Raw genomic sequence first — 10,026 nt, 5'->3', positions numbered from 1 at the left:
TTTGGATTTGGAAGCATGTTGAATTTAAAAGCCATTATTGTTAAAGGTTGATAGGATCGATTGGAAAATAATTGTTGAGTTACAATAGTTCGGTTATTGAAATATTGAACACCGATAAATTAAATCGAGTTTTATTTTCAAACAAAGCAAAAGACACTCAAAATAATATTTCATATAAACCGATTAAATATTTAAATATATACGTTAGATACAAGAATATGACCATTTAGGAAATTTTTGTAATATTTCTGATATTGAAACGGTCAATTCTGCCTTGCTGAACATTTTTCTCGAGCCTAACTGATTTTGATGTTTTTTGTTCAGTTTTGCTCGTCTTCTCAACTGAACCTGCTCAACTGAACCACTACAAAAAAAAGGCCTACGACAACGGTTTTTCCCCGTTGTTGTAGGCCTTTTAAAACTGTTGTTAAAGCCCCTGTGGTTAAAAGGTGCGCTCATAGACAACGGTTTTTATCCGTTGTTGAAGCTACAATTTGCGACGGTTTTTAACATATCGTCGCAAATAAATAATGCGACGGATTTTGGGTTAAAAAAATTTTGATTATATTTGTTTTATTTCAATATTTGTGTGTTAATGAATTCAAATATATTTTTTTATTATTGTCTATAGTTTTTATATTTTCTAATTCATATTTTAAATACACATTTTAATTATTTAACTTAAATTTTGTCAAATAAAATATAATTAACATGGAGTTATTACAATGTTGAGAAGATGTTCCCTCGTTTCTCCATTTGTTGTCGCAAAAATTATATAGTAATAAAAAAATTTCCCATTTAGAAATTTCTGAGACTTAAATAAAAAATGGAGCACGTGAATAAATAATTATACCTAAATAAGAGAGATAATCAGAAAGAGGTTTCTGGAAGAATGGGTAAGAACGTTGATTCATGGAAGAAGGTGAGAAAGGGTTGCGAGAATCAAATTACTATGTAAAAGAAATAATAATAATAATTATTATTTAAATTATGGGCTTGAGATTGGGCTTGGTCTTGGGCTTGGGCTCGGGCTCGTTATCACATTGATAATGGTGGGCCTCCAGTTTCAGATTAAACATTTTTATTTGCTCATTTCTCTCCCATCACGACTGCACCATAGTGGGTGACGTCATTTTGCTAATTTCAAAATTCAAGAAATAGTTTGGAGACGCGACTGTGATCTCATCCAATCAACAGTCTTGTGTTTATCGTTGTTTGATTTGCTTTGTATTGCAACAGCCATGGAAACAGAGCACGGCGCGGCTGTAGAAATCACGGAACCGCTGCTGTTGCCTGAAGTTGAACATGAAATTGAACGAATCCCAGAATGGAAGGAGCAGATTACAATCAGGGGGCTGGTGGCCAGCGCTATATTAGGTGTTCTTTTCTGCGTGATTACGCATAAGCTCAATCTAACCGTAGGTATCATCCCTTCGCTTAATGTTGCGGCCGGTTTGCTCGGTTTTTTCCTCGTCAAATCGTGGACTGGGCTTCTATCCAGATTTGGATTTGAGGTTCAGCCTTTTACTCGCCAGGAGAACACTGTCATTCAAACGTGCGTAGTTGCTTGCTACGGTCTCGCCTTTAGTGGTAATTATAACTAACACATGTCGTTATTGTTTGTCCAGATATGAACCTTCTGTTGTGACTTTCTTTTCGCTTTCTGTTTTCCATTTCAGATGTTTAAAGAATTTGTTTGAAACTTATTACGACAATCTTCTCGAAGTTTGTTGGTCTGAGTTTGTACAACAATTTGATCCATTTTTTCTCTAATGTAGTCATAGAGTTTTTGTCCCGAATATTTTCTTGTCATTGTTTGTTGCTAGTTTATATCATTGTTTTGTTTTTGTCTACTTTTTTAAATGCTGATTGGCAGGGGGATTTGGGTCATATTTGCTCTCTATGGATGAGAAAACATATAAATTGATCGGTGAAGGTTACCCGGGAAATCGAGCTGAGGATATAAAGGATCCTGGTCTATTGTGGATGATGGGATTTATATTTGTTGTTAGTTTTCTTGGACTTTTTAGTTTGGCTCCTCTTCGGAAGGTAATTCTGGTTTTCCGGGCTCTTATCGCGATTCAATTTTGCATTCATTTTCTATGAACCAATCACATAAGTTCACAGAAGCATAAGTTGGCTTTAACATTTATGGTTGTGAGTCTTGTGACTGCTATTATGGATCACAACGTAGTCACGATTTTGTTGAGCAAAGGTCTTGACCAGAGTTCGGTGACACGAGTTTTGTAATTGGAACAGACTTCTACTTGTTAATTAAACTTTTTCTACCTGTTTTTTTCCTTAGCAGTATCTCATTTATTCGTAATTTAAGGTTATGGTCTTGGGTTATAAGTTGACCTACCCAAGTGGAACTGCCACAGCAATGTTGATCAATAGCTTCCACACAAGTACTGGAGCTGAGCTTGCCAGGTAAACAATCAACAGATACTAGGTTTCAGCAATCTAATTTCTTTTGATCAATAATCAGTATGTCAGGAAAGCTAATTGACTCTCCATATAGCTTGGTGCTTCCAACACGGTTTAGTAAATTTTTATTACACCTAGAAAAAGGTTAATTTCTATTAATTAGAGTGTTTGTAGCTTTTCGCTGCTTCTCATGATAATCATGGCTCAGGAAGATTATCTATCCTGTTTCACAGTAGCTCGAAGCTTCTTTCCTGAATGTCTGATCCACTTTCCCTTTGAGATATTAATTGGATGCCTTACTTGTTTGCTTTTTCTTTCTTGGTTCTTTATCATGGTAATTTTGTTTCTATCACGAGTTCTGTTTTGTGACTGGAGAACATTATATTGGAAACTCTCAATTCTAACTAATATGTAAAAAAATGAGAACTTTGTTGTAGGTAGTTTGTGTTGAATTTCTGTACTTGATATTTGCTCTTGCTGATGTATGTGCAATTATCCTGTCCATGCTTTTGTGATTCAGTCACTATCAAGAATCTCTGATAAAATCTTGAACCCCTTACACCCCCTCCCCCTCCCCCTCCTCAGGAAGCAGGTTGCTTGTCTTGGGAAATATCTGAGCATAAGCTTCTGCTGGAGCTTCTTTAAATGGTTCTTTAGTGGCATTGGTGACTCATGTGGATTTGACAATTTCCCAAGCCTGGGATTGCTGCTGTTCAAGAATACGTAACCTCCTTCCTTCAATTTTATTAGTGGTTTTTTATATCATATTAAATGTTATACTTTTGAAAATGTGCTATTTCCAACCCAAATGCACTTATAATATAAATGACTTGATAATGCTCTAGGGACATGGATTCAAAATTCATTTCTTGCAGGTTTTATTTTGACTTCAGTCCTACTTATATTGGATGCGGCCTAATTTGCCCTCATTTAGTCAATTGTTCCGTTCTCCTTGGAGCTATCATATCATGGGGTATTCTTTGGCCGTTCATTTCACAGCACGCAGGTGATTGGTATCCAGCTGGTCTTGAGAGCAATGATTTCAAAGGTCTCTATGGTTATAAGGTACTAAACTATGCACAGTATTTTTCCATAGAGACCCTAAAAGAGTAAACTGAGAGAAGAACAAGAATGAAGGATACGTGTCGTTAATTATGTGTTACCCCAGTTGATTTTTGGTGATGTTTATTCACCTTGCTCAGTCTTGGGGTGAAGTGGCCCATGCTTGTATCTAAGCTCATGTATCCACCACTTATTCCATTGATGAACTGATTGCCCAATATAGATAAGCTGCTTCAGCTGTAGAAGTTTTATTCAAATTATTCATGAAGTGCGTGCTCAAAATTTTTTACCCGTGGCTAGTTGTTGTGCTTGTTCCCAGACCAGGAATCCATATACCTATGTCCTGTGTGCGATATAATTCTTGCTATCCGGAAAAAAGTTTCCTTTGTTATTTGACCGGTTTTACCCCGATTAATTAGGTCTTCATAGCAATTGCTGTTATCCTTGGGGATGGGCTTTACAATTTGATTAAAATAGTATCAGTGACTATCAAGGAGATAAGCACCAAACAAGAAAATCTTCCAATTGTCAAGGAATCCATTGGTGAGATTTATATATTCAAGTTTTATAAATATCTAATTTAATTTATACGTGAGCTGATGAAACTTCGGAAATTTCACTTTTAAGCATACTATGATCTACAATTAGGCATACATATTAATAAAAAAAATTCCTTCTTGAAATTTTCATTTGATAGATGGCAGCAATTCAAATTTATTAGCAAATCAGAAGAAACAAGATGAAGTTTTCCTCAGAGATAGGATTGATCTCTGGTTTGCCGCTTCTGGATATGTTATCTTGGCAGCTATATCAACTGCTACTATGCCAGTGATCTTTCCACCCCTAAAGTGGTATCTGGTTCTTTGTGCATACATTATTGCTCCAGCTCTCGCTTTTTGCAACTCATATGGTTGTGGGCTAACAGACTGGAGCCTGGCTTCAACTTATGGAAAGATTGGTCTTTTTATCATGGCATCACTCGTAGGAAACAATGGTGGGGTTATAGCTGGTTTGGCAGCTTGTGGAGTTATGATGTCTATTGTATCCACAGCTGCTGATTTAATGCAGGATTTTAAAACTGGTTACCTGACTCTGTCTTCAGCTAAGTCTATGTTTGTGAGCCAATTACTTGGAACAGCCATGGGGTGTGTAATTGCACCCCTCACATTTTGGATGTATTGGAGTGCCTTTGATATTGGGTCTCCCGATAGCCCATACAAAGCACCATATGCTGTTATTTACAGGGAAATGGCCATATTGGGAGTCCAGGGATTCTCTGAACTTCCCAATCATTGCCTCGCCATTTGCTGTGGCTTCTTCGCTGCTGCATTGGCTATAAATCTTTTGAGAGATGTGACCCCAAAACATATTTCGCAGTATATTCCTATTCCTATGGCGATGGCAATCCCATTTTACATTGGAGCTTACTTTGCTATTGACATGTTCGTTGGAACTGTGATTTTATTTGTGTGGGAGCGAATAAATAAGAAGGATGCGGAGGATTACGCTGGTGCTGTTGCTTCAGGTTTGATATGTGGCGATGGGATATGGACTATACCATCTGCAATTCTTTCTATTTTAAGGATAAATCCACCCATCTGCATGTACTTCAGGCCTTCTGGAAGTAGCTAGAAATGTTTTTGTTGGGTTTTCGTTTTTGGTTGCTTTACGATGCCTGAACTTTGTCACTTTATACCTTTTGATATCAGCATCCAAGTTTATGTTCTATGGTATGATCACTAATGGTGCGTAAAATTTTCTCTGAAGGCTTCGCTCATTTAAAACAACTGTTGGCCAATTTCATGTGGCCACTATGGGACCATGTGAAAAATGAGTCCAGTAGAACCGCACATAGAATCGAAGGACCCATTTTTCACATGGTCCCTTAGTATAACCAATTATAATATTCTATGAATATCTTCACGACTTTAACACATTTTAATAGGATTATACATTGAAATTTTCACATATATTGAACTTGGTCGAGGCATGTAGAACCTGAGTTCTGAATCACATGTGTTGTCAACCGCAAGTATTATCATCTACCACATATGGATATCTACACTAGAACACACAAACTTAGGATGGATATCTACACTAGAACACAGGATGAATATGTACACTAGAACACAAGCACATAACTTTAGGATGTTTTAACACCTTGCAAATATCCAGCTATCTAAACTCCAACGAATGAAACAATGAAGGCTAAAAGAAGATTAACCAAAAAAAGTATCTGGTTGCATTTCATTTCACTGAGCTTAGAGATTTGTCTATATATATACTTTATAAGTAAGGTGCAAAATTATAAATTTATTCTAATAAATATATTTAATAGATTTGTCTATATATATTTTATAAGTACCATGCAAAATCAATAAATCAAATATCAAAGTTATTATTTTTTCATGTAAAAGACGCCTCATTAATTTACCAACGAACATTTTCACGATCTAATGGACCGAATATTGTAAAACTTGAACTTGGTTAGTTTATCTTAACGAATCTCATTAAACGAGATTTTATCGAATCGAGTTTCAAATACCTCACAAACGATTTGGTTCATTTGCATCACTACTTTAACTAGTGTTATATCAAAAGCAGACACAGTATAAAAACAAATACTCGATCAAAAAAATTGTATGACCAAAATCCGGGAAAAACGGTGAGTCCAATTAAAAAACTTATTCTTATTCGGCTCTACTGCAAATCAACATATTTCCCATTAAGCCATCAGGTCATCCTTTGGGCAGCCTCCTTCGCAAGAAGTTTTTCTTTGGCTTTTGTCTTGGCCTGAGATTTTGAGCCCATGACACCTCCTCCCCACTTCTTCCTGGTCTCGTCATATTTGTCATTGAAGTTGGCCTGTAACAGACACATAGAAAACACATCAGATTTGAACCTCGCAGCAAGGGTGTCCCAGCAATCAAGCGATAAATTTGCCACATATAGCCGTTCATAGCTGGAAAAAAATACAGTTCTTTATGACAAAACACTTACCTTGATAGCCTCCAAAATCTTGCTGAACTCCATTTTGTCTTCGTTCTTGACAGAGGTCAGGCACAAGACAGATGCGGTTTTCTTATGAACAATCTGCACAAAAGTTCCATGGAAGAGCAAACCTAGGTTGGTATGACAATTATTACCTAGGGTTAGACAAATAGCAAGAGACTAAGATCACTTACAGTTCCCAACCTAGCCTTGCCCTTAACAATGCAGTATGGAATTTCCATTTTCCTACACAATGCAGGGAGCCATACGACCAATTCAATTGGATCCACATCATGGGCAATAACAACCAACTGGGCCTTGTTCTGTGACATAAGTTCGATGGCAACATCAGTTTCCTGGTGCTAATACTTACCAGATGAAGTATGTTAATCGAGAAGCAGAATAACAGACCCACCTGCTCAATCAGATAAGTCACATGGTTCAGCCCATATTTCACAACAATAGGCTTCTTAACTTCAGGGGTTTTCCCTTCAGCTTCAGCCTGAGCTCTTTTCAGAAGGCGTTCTTTCTTCTGAGCTTTATCCTCCGGCCTGTATTTGAGCATCATCTTGAACAAACTTGCAGCTGCAAATCCGAAGAAAAATAATTTGAGGATTTCACTAAGCCTAATATTTCCTATCAGCAAGCTAGAATGCTTCAGTCATCAGTTACCATGCTGGATTCCACTCAATCAATACAGTGTTACACAGATCGAGGAGAAGAAAACTATACATACCCCAGAGCCAATCAATCAATCAACAATATAAAACAAGTAGATACCAAGTCCAACACAAAAGTACCTAAATATTACAACTTATAACTCAAAACAACAGTAGAGCACAATGTATACCACTCAACTCCTATTAAAATCTGAACAAATGAGTGTACATGCGTGATGCTCGAATGAAACCTAATACATGGGAAATCTAACACATGAACTAGAACTAGATGTAAATTAAATACAACAGAAAAGGGAAACAAACCCAAGTTCTTATCCAGGGTCTTGGAGAACTGATGAATGGGCGGCGGAACCTTCAATCGCTGCTTCAAAATCATCTTCTTGCGCTGAATTCGCACCACTTGAGGCCATTTGACATACCTATGGAGATCCTTCTTGGGTGGCAAAGCCCCTCCTATTCCAAATAGCTTAGGACGCTTCTCGAAGAGTGGATTGACCACTTTATCCGGCTTCTTCTTGGTAGCAGCGGGAAGCTTGGCGCCTTTCTTGGGAGCCTGGGAAAGAAACTGAAAGAATTAACAAACACGAGTAGGAGAGAATAGAGAGGTGAAGCTAGCTCACCATTTGTCGACCGAGGGCGGAATGGAAACCCTAGATCAGACGGTGGAATAGGTTATATAGTAGGGTGGGCTATATACATGATGGGCCTGTTGATTGGATTGGGCCTACTGGCAGGCTTTCTTGATTGATTTTTTTTTTTCTATTCATTTTAACTAATTATTAATTAACTATCATCCAGTGATATCAAAATTATATCCACAGAAGTTTGTAAATTATATTTATAGCTTCACGTGATATCATTTAATGCTGATAGGCCAAATTGGCTTTGACTATTTCAAGGTATATTCATTTCTAAATATAGGTTAATATGTTTTTCACGCATTGAAAAAAATTATTGAATTTTTTTTATAAATAATATTTCTATTTATTATTATTTAATTCATTCAAAAATATTTTTTTTCAAAGCTTTAGTTAAAATAGGAGTCTTAGTAAAAAAAAAAAAGAAGAAATGTTATTAAATGTGAAAAATAAATTATATATTTGAAACAGTGGTCAATTTTATATTTTATTTCAAATCAATGTATATACAGATCATATGTTGTGTCCACCTCTTTTTAGATAAATATAATATAATTATATTTGAAATAATTTTAGATTTTTATTAATAAAATGAATAAATATCGGGGGAGGTATGAAGTTGAGAATAATTAGGCATAGACCGATTGCTAGCTATTCGGAGTTCGACTCGACAGTATGAGCCGGATCTGTCTCATGTTCTGAGACCAGATGATGTGGTGTTCGATATGTCCCTTAGTTATGTTGAGCATCCTACACTAATTATTGATCAAGAAGTTAAGCAACATCGAAATAAGATTATTACACTAGTTATGGTACAGTGGAGTAGACATGGGACTGAAGAAATTAAATGGGAGCTCGAGACTATAATGCGTCAAGAAATGTCTCACTTGTTTGAAAATATAATAAATTATTCATGTACTCTGACTTTCATATATATTATTAGTACGGATGTTTTGACCATGTCAGTTGTGTGATGTGTTTTGATTTCGAGGACGAAATATTTTGTTAGATGGAGATAAATATAATGACCAAATGTTACTTACCTTTTTATTTGGTAAGAATTGAGATTAATTATTTTAAAATGAAAATCATTAAATTATTTTTAAAAATATTTATTAGAAAATATCGATTTATAGACGATATAAAATGTATAATTAAAATTTATAATATACAAGAATTGAAATAAAAGTTTTGAATCCAAAATAATAAAAGAGGTCACACACATGCTATATCTGTGTATCATCTTTATCTTTCTTTATCACCATCTGATTTCTCATTCCTCTCACGTACTTCAAAAATTCTTCAAACCCTTGCCTAGTCTTTGACCAGCGATTCTGCCGCTGTCCGCCACCAGAATTCGAGAGTAAATATATATTTGGAAGCCCTCGACGCCAACTTTCCATTTATACCACTTTTTCTAGGTAAATCACGACTCCGAAAAACCCTTCGGAAATCTGTCGCCCCTCCTCGACCCAAATTTTAGTGTTCGTTGCAAATAACTTAAATCTTCTTGGCAGCTAAAAGATGCATTTCTATAGGATTCACCATGTATCTACTCACAAGACTAAAAAATACATAATATCTTGCCTTGTTGCTATCAAATATGTTAGCTTCCAACAATTTGCTAGTAAAGTGTGATGTCAATCTTTTTTCTTTCACAATATTTAGTTAGCTTCAAACCACACTTTACTGGAGTACTTGCAGAATTGCATTTCTCCATCTTAAACAAGCACAAAACTTTTTGAACATATTTATTTTGGGAAATAAAAATCTCATAAGTAGATTGAACTACTCCAATACCAAGAAAATAATTCTTCTTACCAAGATCTGACGTATCAAACTCAACCATTATGGACTCCTTAAAATTTTCAAACATGACCCATGAATATAAAATCATCAACATATAAGCAACAATGAACATTTTTCCTTCATCTTCAAATTTTATACGAAGTGTATACACATATGGACATTTTGAAAACCCACCTTAAAAAAATAAGCATCAATCGATTATACCATGTTTGTGGGATTTGCTTTAGCCCGTACAAAGCTTTCTACAATTTATACAAGTTATTCTCATTTCCAAGCTTAATATAACTAGGAGGTTGATCCATATATATGTGTGTGTGTGTTCTTCCAAGTCTCCATGTAAGAACGCCGATTTCACATTCAAGTAGAAGATAGATCATGAATATTGCGCTGCTAAGGTAATTACCAATTTGATCGTATCA

The 10,026-nt window shown here is 35.7% G+C and overlaps 2 protein-coding genes across 2 annotated transcripts; one reads left to right on the top strand and one right to left on the bottom strand.

Moving 5' to 3' along the window:
- The first annotated feature begins 1,082 nt into the window (after positions 1–1,082).
- Positions 1,083–5,217, top strand: LOC140976055 (probable metal-nicotianamine transporter YSL6). Its single transcript, XM_073439916.1, has 7 exons — positions 1,083–1,590; positions 1,877–2,049; positions 2,333–2,430; positions 3,013–3,150; positions 3,303–3,492; positions 3,909–4,032; positions 4,187–5,217. Exons 1-7 carry the CDS (start codon positions 1,242–1,244, stop codon positions 5,119–5,121), a joined length of 2,007 nt encoding a protein of 668 aa, XP_073296017.1. The 5' UTR covers positions 1,083–1,241; the 3' UTR covers positions 5,122–5,217.
- An 882-nt stretch (positions 5,218–6,099) lies between these two features.
- LOC140976059 (large ribosomal subunit protein eL8y-like) lies at positions 6,100–7,893 on the bottom strand. The gene is made up of 6 exons (XM_073439923.1): positions 7,781–7,893; positions 7,464–7,713; positions 6,896–7,065; positions 6,675–6,803; positions 6,490–6,582; positions 6,100–6,354 (listed from the first exon to the last, which is right to left on the bottom strand). The coding sequence occupies exons 1-6, from the start codon at positions 7,781–7,783 to the stop codon at positions 6,223–6,225; spliced, it is 777 nt and encodes a 258-aa protein (XP_073296024.1). The 5' UTR covers positions 7,784–7,893; the 3' UTR covers positions 6,100–6,222.
- Between the last annotated feature and the right edge of the window lie 2,133 nt (positions 7,894–10,026).

Source organism: Primulina huaijiensis, chromosome 5 (assembly GCF_012295235.1).
Source record: "Primulina huaijiensis isolate GDHJ02 chromosome 5, ASM1229523v2, whole genome shotgun sequence".
NCBI lineage: Eukaryota > Viridiplantae > Streptophyta > Magnoliopsida > Lamiales > Gesneriaceae > Primulina > Primulina huaijiensis.
The sequence above is the reverse complement of the archived record's forward strand: the minus strand, read 5'-3'. Positions and strand labels throughout refer to the sequence as shown.

What these genes read in the sequence shown, in the direction of transcription:
- LOC140976055 (XM_073439916.1), top strand. Translation starts at nt 1,242, where the DNA reads ATGGAAACAGAGCACGGCGCGGCTGTAGAAATCACGGAACCGCTGCTG. An exon ending in GTTTGGCTCCTCTTCGGAAG is followed by an intron (nt 2,050 to 2,332) that starts GTAATTCTGGTT and finishes TCGTAATTTAAG; the next exon opens with GTTATGGTCTTGGGTTATAA. An exon ending in AAGGTCTCTATGGTTATAAG is followed by an intron (nt 3,493 to 3,908) that starts GTACTAAACTAT and finishes CCGATTAATTAG; the next exon opens with GTCTTCATAGCAATTGCTGT.
- LOC140976059 (XM_073439923.1), bottom strand. An exon ending in TGACTTATCTGATTGAGCAG is followed by an intron (nt 6,804 to 6,895) that starts GTGGGTCTGTTA and finishes CTTATGTCACAG; the next exon opens with AACAAGGCCCAGTTGGTTGT. An exon ending in GCAAGGCTAGGTTGGGAACT is followed by an intron (nt 6,583 to 6,674) that starts GTAAGTGATCTT and finishes ACTTTTGTGCAG; the next exon opens with ATTGTTCATAAGAAAACCGC.